Raw genomic sequence first — 22383 nt, forward strand, 5'->3', positions numbered from 1 at the left:
ATCCTCCAAGAGCCAAGGGTGGGCCTGCTGTGCTGACAGGGGAGGAAGAGCACAGGGTCACACCACACACTGCAGAAGGTCACTCGGCCTCAGCACTGTCCTTCTTGGATGGCTCCTGAGACGGGAGCCTGCTTCACAGAGAGACCTTGAGGGGCGCCCGTGTGGCTCAGTCGCTGAGCGTCCAGCTCTTCATTCTGGCTCCAGTCGTGATCTCAGGGCCGTGAGATCAAGTCCCGTATCGGGCTCCCTGCTCAGCCTGGAGTCGGCCTGAGATTCTCTCTCCCTCCCCCTCTCCACTCTCCCCGCTCACATGCAGGCTCTCTCTTTCTCTACTCTTGCTCTCTTGAATGAATGAATGAATTAATTAATTAATAAAAAGAGGGGCACCTGGGTGGTTCAGTTGGTGAAGCCTCTGCCTTCAGATCGGTCATGATCTCAGGGTCTTGGGATCGAGGCCCACATCGGGCTCCCTGCTCGGAGGGGAGTTTGCTTCTCCCTCTACCCTTCGGCCTGGCTCACGATCTCTCTTTCTCTTACTCTCTCTCTCTCATATAAGTCTTGGATAGACAGATCGATAGATGAACCGATAGAAGCGAAATGCCCACTGACTTCCACGAACACTGGATTTCTTCTTGAAGTTCATCTACCTGGGGCTCCTCGGCCCGTCTGTCCCTCCCCCACCCCAAATCATTTCTCTGGTCTCTTTTGCCCCTTCATCAGCGGGTTTTACCTCATTCCAAGCAGAGTCCAAGATGAGGACTTCCTCTTGAGGAATGTCGGAGCAGTCTCCTCTGAGCGAGACACGATCATGGCAGAGCATGGCACACAGGCGGAGAGGTGACGGAGGAAGCGGCCGGCCCGGCTGCCTGTGACTGCCATCCTCAGCTCGTGTTGGGGAAGGTAGCAGGGCGGTGAACTGCCTGGCACCCCCGCAGGTGATCTCGGCCCCTTCCTAGACCCCTGGGGTGCGGGCAGGAGTCCGCCTGCAATGGCAGAGGCCGTAGAGGACGTGCCCGTGTCCCGCTGTGCCTGCGGCCGCTGGGGCTCCTTGGGCCACTCCCAGGTGTGTCTGCCACTCCGCTCAGAACATGCAAGCAGGAGTGTCATTACACAAGCCTCTGAAGGCTGACTGGTGCTCTTCCCCAAAGCGCGCAGCAGCCGCGCTGGGTCACACGTCAGAGGACACTGATGTCATTGGGCTTTGGTACAAAAGACAAACAGCTTGAGGGGTGGGTTCAGTTGGAGGGGTTGTGAGTATCCAGCCCCCAGCTGGGGCCCCTTCAGGGGCCTTGAGAGTGAAGACCAAAGTCATCAGATCGTTTCCGTGCATTGTAGAGGGTTTCCGAGATGCTCGGGTCGATGGCACGTTTCTGTTTCTGCTTGGAAAACATGAGGCAGTGTGAACACACGATCCGAAGAAGGTGTGCCTGCTTTCCCAGCCCTGACTCATCAGGCACCTCATTCTGCCCTGCTTCGGCCCCTCCTGGCTATGGGGGTATCGGTTTTGGGGGTGGGACCTTGAGACGCTGGGTCAGGGCGGCTCCCTGGCTGCAGGTTCCGAAGGTCGGGTGCAGAGCCTGTCGCCACACCCACGCACACTGGCTGCTCCCGGGACACCTGTCTGTGGACCTCAGTGGGGCAGAGCTCGGCTCCTGTGCACTGACGGGTGGAAGAGAGACGGCGGAGGGCGCGAGCATGCGCCAGGGCAGGTTTCAGGGGGTGCCGCATCAGTGGGGCAGTCAGAGGGGGTCGGTGTGGCCTGTACCCCCTTGCAGGTCTGATAACCCCCTGGGCAGACTCTGGGAAGGGCAAGACATCTGGGCAAGGGACTGGGTGGGGGCAAGGGGTACACACAGCGGGACCCCAGTGACGCTGACACACCAGCACGCCGGGTGGGGTGGGGCGGGGCTGCGACAGCTAGTGACACCCACAGGCCCTCCTGATGCCACTGGACCTGCTGGCTGCATTTACCCTCGGCCCATTGTCTGTTTTTTCTTTTTTTCAACTGTGATGGTTTTGCTTAGTTGAGTTGCTTCTGGGCCTCATTTTATCTCGGTCTGTCTGACAAAGGGCAGGAACAGGCAAAGCACACAGTCATTGCCACCCTTCAGACTCGGGACCAACCTTCAGTCTGACTCCCCCGCCATCCGGGGAGGAGTGTTCTCGAAATAGTGCGATGGGTCCCCGCGTCCAGCTGCAGGGTGATTACACGACGGAGCTCGCACTCTGTGAGCGCACGGCTGTGTGGGCACATGCAAGCGTCCTGTGCATGGCCTCTGTGTGCCCGGCGTGTGTGTGTGTGTGTGTGTGTGTGTGTGTGTGTGTGTGTGTGTTGGCTGACCTGTCGTACTTGTGGTGTCAACAAGCCGTACCACGTGAACGTGCCCTTCGCTTGCCCTGTCTTTGCTGTGTGTGTGTGTTTACGGAGAAAACAATCTGAAGTGGAAGGTGGGTTGTTTGGGTTCATTCTGCTAATGCCACACTTCCCCAACTAACACAGGCTGCTTTCAAGCTGGTCACACGGACCACGTGACCACAGTCCCCATGGCAACTGTATTTAATTAGAACTCACATTATATTGCATTATATTTCCAAACACATGAAAACATAGTCATCTCTGCTTTCACATGCTACCTAATGTGGTTGTCTGACTGGCCAGCGCTGGACGAGACCACTCGTTAGCAGGGAGACACAGCCCGGAAGTGTGCAAAGCTGCTGTTAGCCACGCAGAAAGGGGGCGTGGTCAGATCACACCAAGTAACTTGCTTGTCACATACTAGCCTGGTCCAGCGCTTTATTATTGTTGTGGCACAGTTTCATACATGTAACTTTGAAAAGCACTGGCTGGAGGTCCCCTAGAATGAGATTGTACCACGGATCTGCATGAGAGCTCGGCTAGCCGCTCCCATGGCCAGCCTTTCTTGACGTCCCCTACAGTGACCAGGAACGGCGGTTTGCTGGCTGGATGGCGAGAGCCTGCGGGGATCTGACCGCAATGCCCCGGAATGACTCCTTTTGCAGACTACACTGTGGCTAACTGCATTTACGGTGACTAGTGGGATGCAAATGTGGAATACTTGCCTCAAAACTCATTCATGAATATTGAAAGCCTGCATAAACGCACGTGGAAAACTACATTTATGGAACACTTACCACGGTGGTGACATAAGTATTACACACGTCTTGTGTTTCCACTAGAGTCCCTACCCGAAGCTGCCTGTCTCCTTGGGGACACCAGCTGTCTCCACCTCTCCCTTCTAATTTGCTGTGGAGTTGGGGACCCTGGGGCTGCACAGGTGGTTCCCAGGGCAGCCAGCAGAGGCGGGCAGGGACTGCCAGGCTCCTCCACCCCAGCTCCATGGGGGACAGCCGGTGAAGAACACAGCTCTCTGTGTCTCTCTGGCCTCTGGATGGCCCCCAGGACCTATGTAAGAAGGTTGGGTCTGCATTTGTGAGGTGTGCAAGCGAGTGAGTGGAGGTCAGTGCTAGTGACCTCAACCCAAAGTGTTCTCCCAACGGAAGGACACGAAATTCACGTTCGGGAAGAACCTGCCCTAAGATTAACTGATACGAAGCATTAATGTGGCAACTGCAGGCTTTGAATATGGATGAAGACGACCTCAGTCTAGAACTTTCTGGACAAGAGAGGAAGTGTTATCCTGGGCGAGGCAGTGCTCATGGGGTATTCTGGGAGCAGGATGCAGCCATGGGACACAGAACGCGGCCAGCTCTGCAGACGAGTTCTCATAAATCTGCGTAGAGCTCAGTCTGGCCGTTGGTTGTTGGTTGGTGGTTAAACCCAAGCTAGAGCTAAGAACCACGGATGCGCTGCCTGAGTTGGCGCCCACACGTGGCTCTGAGCCGTGGCCTTTGAGCAATTGTGAGGAGCCTGTGGTATTGGGGCGTCCAGGTGAAGAGTGTTGGAGACGCACTGAGCAAACGGCCATCTGCCCTGAATGCACTGAAGAATGACTCTGTTTCTCTCTTGCAGAGGAAGAGGGCGGGGACCTGGTCCAGCCCGGCATCAGCTTTCCGGGGCCGGCAGAGGACGATCTAGGTAGAGTACACACCTCAGCCCTGGGGGTGCCTCGGGTCCAGCGCCTCTCTGCACCCCAAAAATGGTCAAAGCATGAGTGTGGCTTCAGTGTGCCCTAATTTAAAGAGCTGGATGAGATGTGTGAGTGTTGTAAGTAACGTGGAGAGTGTGGAGAAGCCATAGGTGAGAACATTCTTGCTGCAGATCACGGCAGACCAATTGCTAAGACAGCTAATCGTTATGAATAATGATTAAAGCAGGCAGTGCCATAATTGGTACGCGGGTAAAACGGTAGGTCTGTCCCTTGCTTCTTCATGACTGAAACTCTCCCTGAGTCTACCCAAGGAGGGAAGACGTCTTCATTCCCGATTCTCCACATGGCTCCTCACGGACACAGACCACTGATTGCTGTGGGCAAGCCCGGCCCACGCCAGGCTGTGGGTGCCATGGGCGGGGGGGCTTCGAGTCACTGTCATAGGGTATATCCTTAGTTAGGGTCTGTGCCAGTTTTACTCTTACATCATCACAGACACGACAAAGCTAGTGCCATCTTGATCCCTTGGCCATGACCCCTTGACGTGGATCACACTTAGGTGAAAAGGGGCCCGTGTTTCTGTAAGACACATGAGCTGTTGAATTCGTTCACTGTCCAACGGTGACTGAGAGAACACCCCCACCGTGGCTCGGCCCTTTGCCCCCCACTCGCCATGACGGTCGCCAGCCTGAAAGCTCGCCAGCTCCTCTCCCAGGTCACCGATGACCCTGAGCTGTCACAGCGCTTGGAACTGAATTACAGATCAACAGGCTGATTCCTGTTTGAACTTGAGTTTTTCTTTGTTGATTTCAGCCCTGTAGCCAGTGACTCTGTTGCCCATTAGATCGTCTTTGAGAATAATATTGTAAGTGGAGGGAGTCCGTTTGTATAAAGCCGTGATGCCTTTTAAAGAAAAGTAGAGGCAAAAAAAAAAAAAGCTTTCTTTTCAATTAAACTATGAACATAGGTGCAGTTCTCAAAGAACAATAGGACGTTCCACCGGGCGACGGAGCTCCATGTGCGCTTCTCACCGGCCTCCTACAGAGTCTTTTCTCCTCTTTCTCAGAAACATGCAAACTAAGTCATCTTCCCTCCTTATGGGAGAGTGTCCCAGCTTCCTCGTTGGAATTTTGTTCCACTCTGGTGACAGTCACTAGCGAGCAGGTGTCCAGCAGCACCCAGGGAGGGCGCGATTTGATTTGTTTCCCTGGGACTTGGGGAGTAGCTCGCGCGCATCTCACAGGCACACGGTTCTGATGTCATGACTGTGTCTGCAGTGCCCGTTCTTCCCTGTGACTGTCTCTCAGAACGGGGGAGACCTCCCAAAACACAAGGAGTGCACATCCCCGACCTGTGTTTCGGGGGCCTGCGGGGGTTCGAGGCTGACCCCTCCGTGGCGCAGGGCATCCCAGGGAGAGCCTGTCTGCTCCCGGGGAGACGGATGCCCTTTCTCAGCTTGCTCGCAGCATGCTAGGCGTAGTTGCGCAAGGGTTGGCACCACGGACGGGCACAGATGACCGAGTGGTGGCACAAAAGGAACACAAGATCATGGCGATCACACCGGAAACACAGGTCCCCCCATGTTCCTATGCTGAGTCCCGGACTCGGAGTTTCGGTGTGTGCCATAGTCATGTGAGCTGAGCGTGAACGGGAGGGTCCAGGGGTGGAAGGGGTCTGCATCTCGCTGGCGGTGTCGCGGACCCACGGCTGGAGTTGGCGCCTGCACGGGGCCACTTGTTGGGGCTGTGTTCCCAGAGAGGGTGTCTGTGCAGGGGAGGGGGGACAGGCTGGAGTGCACAGAAAGTATTCTTTGTATTTGGTAAGATAGATACAACCTAAAATTGACCATTGAGGCCATTTTTAAGTGTATATTCAGGGGCATGGGGTCCATTCACCTCATTGGGTAACTGTCACCACCTTCCCCCCAGGACTCTCCCTCTTCCACAGCAGACACTTTGCACCCAGGTGCCGGTAGCTCCCCTCCCCCAGCACAGTGACCGGCACCCTATGCTCTGCTTCCCTGAGCCTGTCTCAGGCTCCTGTTCTGACTGGGCTCCTTGCAGGACTAGTCCTGCCATGCCTGGCTTCTCTCACTCAGGGTCATGTCCCCAGGGTTCACCCACGCCGTAGCAAATGACAGAAGCTCACTCCTTCTCATGGCTGCGTGATAGTCCACCGTATGGACTGCCCACATCTAGTTTATCCGTTGCTCTGTAATGACACCGGGCTCACCTGCCCGCCAGACTCCTGAGACTCATGCTGCAGGGCGTACAAAAGCTCTTCGAGACCTCGCTCTCATCTTTGGGAGATGCTCCCCAGAGCAGCCGAATCCCATGAAAATGCTAATTCCAGCTCTGTGATGAGGAGCCTCGTACTGTCTAGGAACAGAAGCATTTGGTGAGGTGTTTCTACAGTCTGGTCATTAGGGGACGGAGATTCCAAGAATGTCAAGGGACAGCCAGATTCTGGAGGCTTTGGTCCAAGAGAATGAAGAGGTTTGGGGACCGGTGGCCTTAGGGAGCTCCCACACACATCCAGTTTCCCCACGAGGAGGGGAACGGGCAGGTGCAAGACGGACATGGCAGGAAGGCGTGTTACAACCCCAGGCAGAGGTCCCCTGGGTCAGGGAGGGGCACATGGGTCCAGCGATCATTTTTAGCTCACTAACCAGGACACCAGGTCTCAGCTGCGGTTGTCCCCAGCCAGTGCCACCAGGAAGTGTTAGAAATACCGAGACCTGTTTCTTGTGTCTCCATGTTCTGATGTGAGGCCGCCTGTAGTGTTCCCGCGCGCAGCCCACGTGCACCACCAGGGGGACTGGGGGGTGCACGGGAGATGGGATGAGGGGTGGGCGGCAGGAGGAGACAAGGTCTGTATGATGCCCCCAGGGCTACAATAATGAAAGTCAGGAGGAAACACCGTGTTCCGGACTTGGTTTTGTTTTGTGTATGGAATTCGCCCATGTCCTCCTCTGTGAACTGAGGGGCTGAGCTGGATGGGGTTTTACAGGCCCTTCTGCCCTAAATGAGCGGCGCTCCGATTGCCCTGCGCCGAGTCCTGGGGCAGACGCTCCGTGGGGCCCTTGGTGCTGTGGTCGTGGAGATGCTATGGTCGTCCTGTCCGAGTGCAGGAGCACGTTCTGTGGCCAGTGCGGGCCGTGTCCGTCCACACGGCCGCCCGGCCACGTTTGCCCTGCTCCCTTCAGATCGCCCGTCTTTTTCTCCCTGACGGGCCTCAGTCTCTCAGAGCTCTGAGGACAGGCGAGCGGCACTGGCTCAGGGACAGACAACTCAGGGAGGAATTCCGTGCTCAGGCTGCGACCCATCACGGGCGTCGTTAGGGTGTGAGTGCAGAAGCTGCCGTATCATCAGGTGCGGAAATCATTGCGTGAGGAGGAAAGTAGGAAGATAAAGAAGGTTTCTGGGCAATTAATCTCAAGTCAGTGATGGAAGTGAATTAATTTAGCGCATTTACAAGGCTACAATAGAAGAGAAAAACCCAATTTTCCAGGGGGATGTGGGAGGGAGGACCTTCGGACACACGGAAACTAAATTGCTCTGCAGGTCGTGCTGTGACCCGGCCCCTGTCGGAGTCATTCCGCCTACAGAAGCCTCTTCTGGGCTCTCAAGCTATTTGAATTGGTTGCTGAGAGTCAGCAGCTCGCCAGCATTTCTGAGCACTGCAGGGCGCACCCCGATTTCACGCTGGGTCACCTGCAAAGTGGAACTTGTCCGAAGGGCAGGTTAAAGGACAGAAGGAGAGTCGGTACGTATCGCAGGAGGCGCAGCCTGAGGAAGTGCGCAAACGACGCATGTTGTGAAAGGTGCTCGGACGCTAGAGTAACGGTGCCCGTGACACACAGAGCCTCTGCGGCCTGGCCCGTGTGGGTGTCCTCATCCCGCGGCACCCCCTGTGCCGGCAGGCCTGCACAGCAAAGCTCCCAACTCAGGCGCTCCCGCTTCAGAGGCTGATACGTGCCATCCTGGCCGTCTTGCAGACATGCAGTGTTGTAACCCGTCCACACTTACTCCCTTAAGGTAAATTCCTGGAAGTTTCTAGAAACCATGGAAATGGTGCCTCGTTTCTGTCTAGATGGCAACAGCGTGTTCATTGCTGTACCCAGAGCTTCTGGAGCCCTCTCTCCATCCTTCCACGCCCTCCCTGTGTCCTCCCCATGCGCCAGGGATGTTTGGATTCCCTCCCAGCCACCCATGGGAACCCGGAGGCCCCAGAGGGCTGCCCTGCTCCCCAGTACTTACGTCACATGTGTGAAAGAGCTGGAAAAGGTTACGTGTCAGTGAAAAGAGCATCCCAGAAGAGGAATCTGATGTGACCATTTCATGTTGTCACTATTGCTCTGCAAAGAAATCAAAATTAGTTTGTTTTTTTTTTTAAAGATTTTATTTATTTATTTGACAGAGAGAGATCACAAGCAGACGGAGAGGCAGGCAGAGAGAGAGAGAGAGGGAAGCAGGCTCCCCGCTGAGCAGAGAGCCCGATGCGGGCCTCGATCCCAGGACCCTGAGATCATGACCTGAGCCGAAGGCAGCGGCTTAACCCACTGAGCCACCCAGGCGCCCCAAAATTAGTTTTAAAGTTACTAATATTATTAGGATATTAGGAATTTGACTCTAAATTTCTGGAATGCCTTTCCTAGCTTTCCCCCTAAGTGTCCATTTCTAATTTGCACAGTTTCTGAGTTTGGTGGCTGTGACATGGATTCTCGTACCTTTTCCCTGAGTGGGCTCCTTCTCCAAACACTGATTCTTGGTTGGCTCCTGCCTACCTCCACGCCTGCACGCCATCGTCCTTGTTGGTTCATCGTCCTTGTCAGCCAGACAGAGGACTGTGGGCTGGTGGCTTATGAACAGTGGCATTCGTCTCTCACGGCTCTGGAGGCTGAGGTCTGAGATCAAGGTGTTCGTGATTTGCTGTCTGGCGAGGCTCCTTCCCGGGATCCCAGGTGCTTGCCCGGCGGGAAGCGGGGACTCTCTGTCACCTCCCTGATGCCCCCCTCCTCATGCCATCACCTTGGATGTAGGCTCCCACCTATAAGTTGGAGGGGACACAGACATTCAGACCATAGCAGCCTTCATTCAAGTGACACTAATTTTTCTGCTGTGTGGGACATACCCACCGAGTGACCAGCGGGCTCCCCGACTTAGCAAGCTCCACGAGGTGGGGGCGTGAAGGAGGAGCTCACAAGCCAACGTGCTGTATGGACGAGAAAACCAGCACAGCTGGAGAGGTGGGGACGGTGTTCTCTAGAAATGCGGACAGAAATCAGATCCGTGCAGACCAAGGAACCAGAGCCCAGGGGGACGAGCGGGGACAGGCTCGGGGCCAGACAGAGGACACACCAGCCCGCAGGACAGCCCACCTGGCATAGGGCACAGCGTCGGCCTGCCATGCTCCTGGTCCTGACCTGGTGTCCTGACAGCAGCCCATAGCACATACATCCCGCGAGTGTGCGTGCGGGGCATCAGAGAGCTCACATTCGGAAGAAATGTGCGCCCTGGTTACAGAACGGCACACTGTCCTGTGCGGGCAGCTCCTTCTGGAAGATGAGAGGAGTGAGACACAGCTGTATGGTGTGTGTCCATCTTGCCCTGTGGAGGCCCACGGGGCTCCGCACTCAGGGGTGCACGGCTCTGCGGGGAGGCCACTGGCTCCAAGCACGCTGGTGTCTGCGGAGATGCCACACACGTCCCCTGGGCCCCAGGGGGCGGCTGTCGAAGACACTTTATGCACCTGCCATCAGCTGGGAACCTCCATTGCAGACCCTCCCCCTGCCTTGTACTGAAATTGAGGGTTTCTTTAAAAAAAAAAAATATATATATATATATATATATATATATATATATACACAAAAACCAAGAAGGTATGAAATTCACAAGATTTTTGCTTTGAAATCATTAAAACAAAATCCTCAGAGCACTCACCGGATAGCTAGACGAACTCCTGAATAAAAGAATCCAAACATGGGGCCAGTGGTTACATCGAGCCAGGCTTTGGCCTCGTGGTGCCGGCAGGACTCATGGTGGCTATGAGGGGCCGGGGGTGCAAGGTAGGAAACGGGGCTCCTGGCACAAAGGGTCGTGCAGTGGGGGGACCAGCTGCAGGACGGACACAGACCAGGGAGCAGAGCAGCGCCCCTCAGGGCAAGCAGAGCCCCACACTCCCCACAGGGGCCTCGCTGCCAGAGACCCAGCCAGATGTGTGGGGTCTCCCCCAGCTCCTTGTAAGGAGTCTAGACACCCCCTCCGCCCTGACCCCGGCCTCCCAGAGGCTCTCGGCGCCATTCAGCGTGCCTGCCCACAGAAAATCCGTAAGCAAGCAAGCCAGTTCCGGATGTGTATTTGCATGCACACGTGCACACACGCACAGACTTGCAAATTCAAGCACCAAGCCTTCTGTCCGCCGTTCAGAGCTCTGCCTTTTGAAGTGACACTTTCCCAGGCTGGCACCTTCTAAAATAAGGTGTGATGGTTTTGCAGTAAGTGACGTGGCTTTGGGTGGAAATGGATCAGGAGGGAAGCAGACAAGGAGGCAGATGTGTTGTTTAGTACGGAAGATGCGGCCCATCGCGTTGACCTTTCCCTAATCCAGGAGATTTTATTTCCTGTTTCTGCTCCTCTACACGGACATGACACTGATTTCTAAACTGTGGGTTGCACTGATGGGCTGTGAATTGAAGTCTACCAGCAATTTTTAAGTGAAAAAGAATATAAAGAACAGGAACACATCAGATGTGTAGAAGGGGAAACACAGAGTGCATCTTACATAACGAGGGCAGACTGCGTTTGGGGAGATGGCGTGTGTGTGTGTATGAGGTTCTGGCTCTGAATGCATTTTGTTTTCTGGAACCTCATCAAACAGTTCAGAAGCCACTGAGAGATTGTCTTGCAGAAGCTGAGGTGGTAGAAAGGAAATTTCTTTTGCGTTGCATGCAGTGTTTGGGAACGAGGAGGGGGGCGTGGGGGCATGGGGGGGCCTGCGTAGGGTCACCCGCTGCCCATCATGACAGCTGCACTCCTGATGACCCCAGTGCCCACTTGGAGACCGGAGCAAGTCCCCTAATTTCCCTGTGACTTTGATTCCTTAAGTACTTATTTTTCTTTTATTTTAAAGAAAAGGGTTGGTTAATAAAACTACTTCCTACCTCATACACAGAGTTACGAAGTAAATTAGATCTGATAATGTAAGACCTTAGCGAGGTTTATCACAGTGAGTAGTCGACAAATGCTTACTTTTACCACAGTTAGGGTTCCTGGACGTCCCTTGCTAGCAAACTAAGCCAAGTGCCAGAGACTGTTTCAGAGATCCGCGGGAATGAGAGTGTAGAGCGTGCATGCAGGGAAGCTGGGCGTGGGGCACCTTGGCTTTCCTCCCCGTCATTCGGGAACGTGACTGCGGTGACCACTAAATTCATTTGCAAATTTCAGTCCCTGGAAACACAGAACTGCCGGGATTGTGTTTGGGTTCTGAAGGTTTTCCGTGTGTGAGGGTTTCCCTCTTCGAGTGCACGTGCCTGGTAAGCACACTCGTGTGCCAATGTGCCTGGAAACCGAGTAGAAGGAATCCACAGGGGTGTCTGCCGTTCGGTTGGAGAATTAAGCGGAACTGGACGGCTGGTCTGGAGGGCGCTGGAATCCGGCTGATTCGTGGGGTGCTGGCCTGTGCTGGTGCAGCGCGGCTTATGGGACAGAGGAAAGGAAAGGTCAGCTGTTGGGGGGAGGAGCCAGGATTATCTGACCAAGTGTGAGGCAGCCAGGGAGCTTCGTGGTTTGTGGAAAAATGAAAAGCAGCAGATGCCCTGAGGTTGGGGGGTTGTCCCGGCTTGGTGCTGATGCCGCTCCAGCTGCCTGGGGGCTTTGGAAACGAGGTGGCTCCGGCTGCCTGGCAGGATGCAGGAGGAAGAGGAGAGGAAGGGACCGTCTCCGAGGACCCCCACACACGCTCCCTGCCTTCTTCCCAGCACCTCGGCGACAGGGTCGGTCCCATGGCCAGTCTGCCTGGTTGTCCCCCTCCATGAAGGCGACGCAGCTGAAACTCAGACGTCTCTCGACCTCGCGGCTGTTCTGTCTGAGCCGAGCCGCGCCCAGTGGGGTTGTCCCACAGCAGAGAGCCCTCCCTCAGGAGGACACCAAGTGTCACACACCTTGCTCTCGCACAGAAGGCTAACTGTGCATTTGACACCCAAGACGGAGTTAAGGGCCAGATAAATAACAAGGAATTGCAGGTAGAGCAGACATAGAGCCTACGTGCACAGGCGCTCTCCGTATGTGTGTTTGCTGCGCTGGCCTACGGACCTTTCTTTTGTTAAGTGTTTTATCGTGAGTCCACTGTAATGACCATACAGTGCGATACTAGGTTCAGGCATGTGACACAGTGATTCGGCATGTCCTCGCTCATCAGACAGGTGCCCTCCTTCGTCCCCCTCACCTGCCCCCTCCTTCCCTCTGGTCCCATCACTGCGTTCTCAGGGTTAAGAGTCTGTTACCTCGTTTGCCTCTCTTTGCTTTTTTGGTTTGTTTCTTAAACTGCATCTGTGAGTGAAATCCTATGGTATTTCTCTTTCTCTGACTTACTTCGCTCAGCATAATCTCTTCCAGTCCCATCCATGTCTTGCAAATGGCAAGATTTCATTGTTCTGACAGCGGAGTCATACACCATTGTGTATATGGACCATATCTGCTTTATCTACTCATCCGCTGAAGGGCATCTCGGCTGCTTCCACAGTGTGGCTATCATGGACATTGCTGCTATGAACATTCGGGTGCACGTGCCCCTTCGGGTCACTACATTTGTATCTTTAGGGTAAATACCCAGTAGTGCAATTGCAGGGTCATAGGGTAGTTCTATTTTCAACATTTTGAGGAACCACCATGCTGTTTTCCAGAGTGGCTGCACCAGCTTGCATTCCCACCAACAGTGTAGGAGGTTCCCCTTTCTCCGCATCCTCGCCAGCATCTGTCATTTCCTGACTTGTTAATTTTAGCGATTCTGACTGGTGTGAGGTGGGATCTCATTGTGGTTTTGACTTGTATTTCCCTGATGCCGAGTGATGTGGCTGTTGTCATGTGTCTGTTGGCCATCTGGATGTCTTCTTTGCAGACCTGCACAGCTTTCTGATCTGAGCAACAGGACTTCTTCCCTTTATGTGTAGAATGCGCCTTGAGTCGTTGCCTCCCCTCTGTCAGTAGCTGTCCCCCCAGGCCACTGGTAAGCCCAGAGCACACCATCCTCAGGTACAAGCATCCCCATCACCGCCACAGTGTGGAGCCGCAACGTAGGTTTCTGTGGTGGCGGAGGCCTTCTGTGGGAATCACGGGACACGGACACAACAGTCAGTGTGTCCTGTGAGCAGAGCAGAACCTCAAAATCTGCTGAATAGTTCAGAAGCATGTGCTCCCAGTCTTATTGGAGTAGAATAAAAAGCATGCATACTCCAAGTAATAAATTTGGCATAAAAGAAAGGCTGGCTGTAATTAGCATTAAACATTTGACTCACAATATTGTTGGAGGCTCCCTGGCATCAGGGCCCCTCGCACCTTTGGTGTCAGCCCACAGGCAAGGCAGAGGCCTCAGACCTGCCCACCTTGGGGTCCCCAGGCTCCTGTAGGAAAAGCACCCAGTCCAGACACTGCCGGAGAACTTGCTGCACCCATAGCACATGGCCTGTTGCTCTCAGACACCAACATGTAGTTACGTTAGAGAAGAATATGAGCTTGTGTGCACATGTGAAAGAGGTTTTAAGATTTTATTTAGAGAGAAAGAGAGCGTGTGAGCAGGGGAGGGGCGGAGGGAGAGGGAGAGAGACTCTCCAGCAGACGCCCCAGTGAGAGCAGAGCCCTGTCCTACGACCTACGACCATGAGATCATGACCTGAGCCGAAATCAAGAGCCAGACACTCAACGAACTGAGCCACCCCCGTGCAACTATACACAAAAACTTTAAATAAAATAACACCCTACAAACTTAAAACTAACCCAGGAATTGCATTATCCTCACCCTGGAAATATAATCCAAGTTATTTATTTTATATAGTTTCCTAAGCAGAACATCACCAGTTAAATTAAACATCACCATTCCCACAAATTGTGATGAATCACGAGACGTATTAGGGCTGGAGGTGAGAGCGTGAGCGTCCAGTGATCCCCTCTTAAACCTTCGCGCCTTGATACTTCAAAGTCTGGTATGTGAGAATGAGAGCCCCGAAGCCCGTGGCCTGCTGCAGAGCCAACAGCTTGCAGCACCCAAGCGTGATGACAGAGCGTGGCCACTGTGAGTCAGTGATGATGAATGACTCACATGGCTGGTGGTCTAGTCCAGCAAGTCTCCTGGCTGAGGGTTCTGGAAACCCAGCTGATGGCAGATGCACGTGGACACCAGCCTGCCACGTCCCTGGCTCTCACATCATTTTTCTCTAATCTGAAGACTACTTAGGCTACATCAACATGACCACTTTTTGCTAAGACAAGTGATAATCCAAGTTCCTCAGTGGCTCTCGATGATGGGGATCCTGGCCTGGGACATGGTGTGTGGCCCTGTGTCCTCACAAAGAATGTGGGGCACCCCGGGGGTCTCTGTGGGCCAGGCCCAGCCTGTAAGGAGTCATGGTGGACATGCAGGCTACCAGCCACGGCAGAACGGAGAGTGGCATAAACACACTGTGTTGTCATGGGTGCTGTATGCTGCCCCCCCCCAGCCGCAATCTGTGTGCACACCAGCCCCTCCTAATTTGGCACATGCCAGCCTCGAAGAAGGTGTGGGATCCCTTGTGGGTGCTACAGTCTTCCTCACTCAGAGATCCTGAACCTCACCCCGTCCTCCAGATCAGGAGGAACACTTTATAGCAAGTACTCAGAGATCCAGAAGAAGTCACAGAAATGACCCCACTCCCAAGATCACATGGAAATAAATCTTGCATAAAGTCGCATGCTACAAATCACAAGTCTCAGGTCACCAAGGGGCTCAAGGGTCTGTTACTCATTTGTCCATCTGTCCATCCATCCATCCACACATCCATCCATCTACACATGTAGCCATCCATCCGTCCATCCATCCATCCATCCATCCATCCATCCATCCATCCATCTACCCAACCGTCCATTCATCCATCTGCCCACCCACCCATCCACCTGTCCATCCACCCGTCCACCTGTCCATCTACCCAAGTACCCATCTGTCCATCTTACCCATCCAGCCATCCATCCATCCATCCATCCGTCCATCCAGACATCCATCCGTCCATCCATCCACACATCCACCCATCCATCTGCCCTCCCGTCCACCCACACGTTTGCTCATTCGTGCATTTATTGAAGCCTGCTATGCACAAAACACTATTTAGACATTCAACTGAAGGATGCAGATAACCGTGCATATGCTCTCCGGATCCCTTCAGAATGGTTCTTTCAGGCCACGCAAAGCATTTAGATTTGCTTTAAGGAACACTCATCAGAGTGTCTCCATGCAGAGCAGGGTCAGATAGGCAGCTGCCGCGTGCACACACCGCCGTGCAGATAGCAGCAGAGAAGCGGGACTGGGTACCTAATTAGACAGCGAGGCTGGTGGAAGGAGACATGGCAAGTGACAGTGTCTGCAGAGGGTCTGAAACGGGAGGCTCTCTCCAGCACAAAATGTCCTCTCCTTCCTGATTGTACATTCAACCCTCCTAAGTTTGTTTCTTACGCCAGTCTTCCCAGAAGGCCACCTCCAGCCTACAAAGGAAGGTTAATTCTGAGTAGCCCAGGTTTTTTAAAATATCACTGATGAGCTCTCTGCTTTCTGTTACCCCTACCTACTATGGAATCTGCAAGTGCAGTTTAAACCCCATTTTTAAAACTCAGTGGAATTTTATAAAAGGTAGTCGGGTTGCGGCCTACGGAGAGAGCAGTGTGCAGTAAGTCCTGCTCTGTGGGAGAGTAGACGGGACCACTCATGACAGCCTTTGTATGGAAGTAAATGCTCGGCATGGGGGTGGGGTGGGGACAGGCCTGGAATGTATGCCTGCCTCTCCCAGGCACTTCCGGTGTTCAGGGCCTGTTTGGAGCCTGTCCCCGTCCCAACAGGTTTTATTCGTCCTCTTTGTAGTCCTCCGCCTTCCTGCTGGTGTTTCAAAGGTGGGGAAGGGGGCATGGTGGGAATCCAGTGGAGAGGTCAGGGTGGGGGTAGACACTGAAGGCCTCAGAGAGGGTGGGGGGTCGTGTGTGTATGTGGGGACCATGACTCCCCCGGTGCACTGACCTCTGTGGCCCATGGTGCCTTCCCTATAGGTACCATGATGGACACCCTCTCTAAGAGTGCCCGGTGCAGGTGATGCCCCGGGAGGAGTGGGGAGCCAGGGCACGGCTGTCGGCACATGGCGGTGCACAGCCCGACCTCCTGGCGCCCTGGAGGGGCAGCCACGGGCGCACGTGAGCAGCCAAGCCCCAGCAGTGAGCAGCACAGGGAGGGTGGGCAGAGCAGCTGAGCTCCCGCCGACTGCAGCCAAGGATGTGGCCTGGGAGGAGCCCTTCGCAGATCTTAAGAGCTGAGACAAGTGCAGAGCACATGGGAAGGTTGCTGCCAGACGACGGGACCCTGCTGGAGCACGTTCCCAATCCAGAACGCCAAGGACAAGTGTCTCCGAAGTGAGTCCCCCAGGGGGCCTCTGTCTTGTTTCTAGGAGAAGGAAAGGGCCCTGGGTGTCCCCACACAGTCATGCGCAGCACGGAAGCAGTAATGTGCTCCACTTTCCAACAACGGAAGCCAGTGGCACGGTGGACACCAGCTGCCCAGGACACGCCACTGGGCTTGTCCATGTCATCCACATGGACATCCATCCGAGGAGGACGGAGCTCCTCCAGCCAAGAGCTTCTGGTGGCTCTGTCCTGTGCTCTTTGCTGAAGATGAGGTCTCACACACTCTCGCACGAGGAAGAGCCCATCGTACCTGCCAGTTGAGCAGCCGAGCTCGAGCTTCCTGCCACAGGAGGTCCATTCCCCGGGGCTGCCACATTTTAAGAAGAGCAACTTTCAAGGCTTATCAGGTCCGGTCCTCATTTGCAGACCAAAGAAGGCGGGCCCCTGCCTGGCAAGCCATGGTGGTCGGAGCGGGCCTCCCAGGTGACCAGGCGACCACAGCCCCATCTGCCGTTGGGGCAGGAGCACCTCCTCCTGTTTGGAGTGAGGGAGACACTGGCTGCTGGCTGGAGCTGCCCTCCCCGGGGCTCAGCTGCCCGGAGCATTTGGTCCCCCACCCTCCAGACCCATGGTGGTGTCCAGGACGGTGCCACCAGACACCTGCAGGCCTGGTGTGACCAACTGAGAAAGTGTCTGTTAATGAAAAGTTGAGCTTGAACTGCCTCACGTGGCTTAAGGACGAAAAGGGTGCTGCAGGGGGACAGGGGCCACGGTGAGGACACAGAGGGAGCTCACGGGGCAGCTGCCACACCCAGGAGGGCGATGGGGGTCCCTGAGGGGATGAGGTCCCCGGAGCACACACACCTGGATGAATGCAGCTGAGCTGAGAGTGTGCACCCACGGTGGATGTCCTGATGCTGACCCTAGGAGTGGGGCCCGGGCAGGGAGGGCAGGAGGGCTGCTGGGACCCCCCGCTGCAGAGGGCTGCCCTCTGGAGCTAGGCCACCACCAACGGCCGGGGAGGGCTCCAGAGGCAGAGGGCAAGAGCTTAGGAAGAGGGGTCAACAGTGTGGAGAGGCACGTGGGGTACCCACAGGATGGCTCCCCAGCACCCCTCATGCTGCCCCCTGGGAATGGGCCACCACGGTCAGGAGGGCAGCCCCATAGCCCCCAAGTCTGTCCGTGGTTAGAGCAGGGCCTCTCTTTGTCCCCAAGAGCATGTCTTGACATCGGGGCAGGGGCCTGCATGGACCCGGACTCCCAGCCAACAGTATGTGTGCCCATGGTTCACAGGGACCACAAGCCCAGCAGCATGATGGCCCATCAGGCCTCTGGCACCTCGTGTCCCACATGCTATTCTTCCAACCAGGGGAGCAAACAGAAGGGGGTAGATTTTCCTTTATGACCCAGGATTCTGGCTTCTCTGGAAGGAAGAGCAGGCTGGCAATGCTGAGAGGTGTTTCCCCAGGAGAATCGACACCCTGCTCTTGGGGTCACACACCCCCTTGCACAGACTACCGTCCCCAACTGCTCATGGGGACGGGCTGCCATGGGGCTTCCGTAAGCTTGTGCGAGTCTAACACACACAGAAGGTGCCAGAGCTGTCGTGTTTCACGGTGCCTGCAGGAGGACGCACGGTGTTCGGGAATGCTGGGGAGAGGCCGGTGGGGTGGGGACTGCAAGTGTCCCTCAGGCGGCTGTGACAGAACCCCACAAACGGGGATTTCTAAGCAGCAGACCCTTCTCCAGTTCTGGAAGCTGTACATCTGATGAGGCCCCTGTCTGGTTCTTGGACGGCGTCTTCTTGATGCCTCCTGGCTCAGAGAAAGGGCTGGGGGCTCCCTGGAGTTTCTTGATGAGGGCATTGACCCCATCCCAGGGTTCCTCCCTTGTGAGCCCATGCCCTCCCGAAGGCCCCTCTCCTGATGCCATCACACTGGGAGTGAGATTATGCATGTGACTCTGGGGACACACACAGCCTGTAGCAGCGGGCAAGGGAGAAGCCTCTCTGGGTTAAGAGAGTAAGACAGGGATGCTGGGACATTGGCTGTCAGGGCAGAAAGCCAGTGAGGACACCCACAGTGGACCTGAGGCCGCGGTGATAGGGCAGGGAGCAGAGGACACTGCACCCTCCGTCCCCAGCATGGACAGGCCCACCCGCCTGGTGTCTGGGAACCTGTCCACACCCTGCCGTCCAGCCACTGGTCCCTACCACACACAGTGTGCCCACCACGGCCTCTCCCGCCGGGCTGGTGAGAGCTCCCACTGCTCTTTGCAGAGGTGAGAGGGGATCCCATGGGCCTCTCCTCGTCGTCACGCAAACGCGCGGCTGCTGAAACCAAAAGCCCGGAGCAGGTGCGCGTGCCGCTCGTCCTCTGTGGCCTGGCCGCCCTCACGCTTGGATGGTCAGGACCGCGGGACGCCGTGAGCGCTCGGAGCGCCTCCTTGTTGCCTCCGGAGCCGCACATGCAAGGAACACCTGTGTGTGTCTCACACAGCCCTGAGCACCCTGACTGTCCTTGGGCAGTGCTGGAACAGGGATGTGGAATTAGGGAGTGCCGAACAAAATGACGTTCTGTGGTGTGGTGTTAGCACCTGGGAAATTGCCAGAGCGAACGCCGGTTGCTGCTGACAACGGACTGAATTCCTCGCCAGGCAGATTTGTAGGCCGTGTTGTCGACACGACATCTGTGGAAAAATTTGGAAGCGATTCAAATGGATGGCCTCCGCTGGATTGCAGAGTCTGGCGTATCTCAGACGTGCTGATTTGTGGCAGCCCCGTGGCTATGTCCCGAGTACTGAGTGCTGCGTTCCCGGGCACCGTGACTCGTCGCACCACGGACTCTTGCAGCTGGGCACGAAGTTAAGTTTGCGGATGCGCAGCCTGAGCTAGAGCGGCCACGGGTCCCACATTGCATTCGGGTGGTAGTGAGATCTGTCGGCCTCGTTCTCGTTTTCTGGGGTACCGGGTATTAGCTCTTGTGGGTTTTTTGTTTGCTGTTGTCTTCAGATAGTCTGTTGCTGTGTCAGACCAGTGTATGTTAGAAATGAACTTTCAAGAGCTCATTATAAAAGGACAATGCGAATGACGTAATACGCATTTGGTGGTAGACAGGTAGGGCACATGGAACAGAGCTGACAGACACTTGCGCAGCCCTGGAGACTGGTGGCAGAGTCGTGCTGGGCGCTTCCTGTTTCCAGGACAGAAATGGAGTCTCAAAGGGCCAAGCATCTCGTCAGCCCACGGATGGGCAGTGAATGACCCAGCCGTGGCTCGGACTCGGGTCCTCGGAAGTTTTAGGGTTTCCAGTGGTTCTTGGGGCAGATCGTAGACATTGGGTTTCTCCCTGCTATTTACTGTGGATTTAAGTAAGTTGTTTAATTTTGGAGACTTCCATTTCTTAATTTCCAAATAGTGTCATAATCACATGTAAACTCTGTTGCTCTTCTGGATCCAAGTAAGTCAAAGTGAGCGGCATTTATTCTAACTCACCTTTTCTAACTACAGAAAAATAATTGTTATTTACTATATGTGTTCCTCACATGTGTGCACATGTGCACACATGTGTGTGGAGACATGTGTGTGTGTGTCCTTACCGCTGCTGGTGGTTCCCACGTGCTCAGCGTCACTCACACGGGACCGGCCGTGGCTGGGAGGTCACCTGTGTCTAGAAGCTGTGGTGCTGTCCTGACTAGCAGGCCCTGGGGTGGCACGCAGCTCGGACACTAAGCACGGCCCCCGGGAGGGGCCTCACTGTCCAGGGCAGGTCGGCAAGCGTGCCCCCAGCTGCCAGAGATCAGGAGCACAACCACCACGACGGGGGGAAACAGGATTTCTGATAAAGAACAGAAATTAACTTCGCTTCATGCTGTGCCCATCCCATCCTGCCCCTGAAAACCAAAATTCCATAAATAGCATCCCTGTCTATATAGAAATCTTCGTTTGAAGTCATCGGCTTCCCGAGGCAAACAGTGCTCCAGGTAGACCCGCTGTCTCTAGTCTGCTGTTTTGCATGACAAGGTTGATTAACCCAATTTCCAGGCAGGCAAGGCAGGCTGGGGATTGAGGGAGGCTGAGTTCTAAAGTTTGAAAAATCGTTGAAGGCTCTCTTTCTGGCTCGATATTTTATTTCATCTTTAACAGGAGTCTTTGCTCAGAGGGTCCCCCAATCCCCCCAGTCCTCTGTGCCAGGGAGCCCCCGAGGCCCCTTCCTCTGCCTTTGTTGTGTCCTTGACTTGCTCCTCTCCCCTTCTTACTCCACCTTCGCCTCGAGAAGAATCATGTTTCAGACCCCAAAGTCAAGGTTCTATGTGGGCTGTGGTTGCTGGACTGCTTTGCAGGCCTCTCCAGCTGGAGGGACAGGGCTAGGGGCTGTCAGGGTTATCACTAACCCTCTTGTCAGGCATTAGAGGTCATTCTTATGCAAAGCTGGGGAGGGGCTGAGCTGGACCTGTCCCCAGATCCCAGAACTCGGTCCTGGCCCCAGTTTGGACCATCTCCACCAGGCCCGGCCTCTGATACCCTTTTTCTAAGCCTTTCCTTCCCATCTGCAGAGGAGGGCGAAATCAGATGCCTCATAGAGCAGCCAGCCTTGAGGGCTACTGCCTGCTATAGGATCTGTCTGAAGGAATGGGCTTCTGCATGGTGAGCACTGTCCTATCGCTGGAGCTGTGCACTGTGCAGACCCTCATGGTCGGCTCTTTACCTGTGTTCTTGCGGCTACGCACCTGAGCATCAGGCAAATACACAGGGAAACGATCCAGTGTTTTCTGCCCCAGATTTTCTCAGACATGCAGCAAAGACTGGCTGTAACATCTTAGGAACATGTATAATATGTATGCAAGGAAACCCTTCAGCCCAGTCTGAATGCATCAGTAATGCATCATGTGCCGATTAGTCATACACTGTGGCCAAGCGAAATGAATAAGAGCCAGACCCTGACCTTGAGGCTCGGGGAGGAGGGAGGGATGTAAACACATACATGAAGAACTGCCACCCAAGGAGGACATGCAGGGACAGAGGGACGCAGAATGTGCTTGCAAATAAGAAGCAGACATGATAGTATGACAAGACATGGCCGGCAGCATGACTGCCACGGAGATGTCCCTGATCCGCGGAACCTGAACACATCAGTTACACATGTAACTGTGAAAGGGAGTTTAAGGGTGCAAATCAGTGGACCTTCATGGTGATTGTCCTGGACGGTGAGGTGGCCCCAGTGTGGTCATGGGTCCCTCAGGGGACGGAAGAGTCCAAGGAAAGACATGTGATGTGGGGAACCTAGCCAGCTGCCGCTGCCCTTGAAGATGGGCTGGAGGGATGAGCCGGCAATGCTGGTGGCCTTCAGCGTGAGAACAGGCAGGAAGACCACACTCCCCGAGTCTCTAGAAAGGGAGCCGACCCCGCCGACCGTCTTGTTTTACCTAGCGAAACCGATTTCAGACTTCTGAGCGCCACAGTGCTAAGATAAACGTGTGTGTTGGGTTTGGGGGGTGGTTTTGTTTTCAGTTAATAGGCTTTATCATTTTGAGCCATTTTAGGTGTATTTAAAAGTTGGACAGAAAAATCTCAAGCCCCCACCCCGGTTTCCCTCTCATTCAGTCTTGCATTAGCGCAGTACGAGTGTGGCCCGCTTTCCCTGCCTGAAGTCTGTGTTACGCCCACGCTTGCTCTCGGTGCCATG

The 22383-nt window shown here is 54.9% G+C and overlaps 1 protein-coding gene across 4 annotated transcripts in view; it reads left to right on the forward strand.

The window, feature by feature from the left end:
* DLGAP2 (DLG associated protein 2) overlaps positions 1-22383 on the forward strand; it is a 783049-nt gene that overhangs the window by 609256 nt on the left and 151410 nt on the right. For 3 of the 4 annotated variants that reach the window (XM_047713358.1, XM_047713367.1, XM_047713378.1), the window contains one exon: positions 3992-4057. The exons of the other annotated variant lie outside the window; for it this stretch is intronic. In XM_047713358.1, coding sequence (XP_047569314.1) covers positions 3992-4057 — 66 coding nt within the window. The remainder of the gene's footprint in view (positions 1-3991; positions 4058-22383) is intronic. 4 annotated transcript variants of the gene reach the window in all.

Source organism: Lutra lutra, chromosome 2 (assembly GCF_902655055.1).
Source record: "Lutra lutra chromosome 2, mLutLut1.2, whole genome shotgun sequence".
In the NCBI taxonomy this organism is placed as follows: Eukaryota; Metazoa; Chordata; class Mammalia; order Carnivora; family Mustelidae; genus Lutra; species Lutra lutra.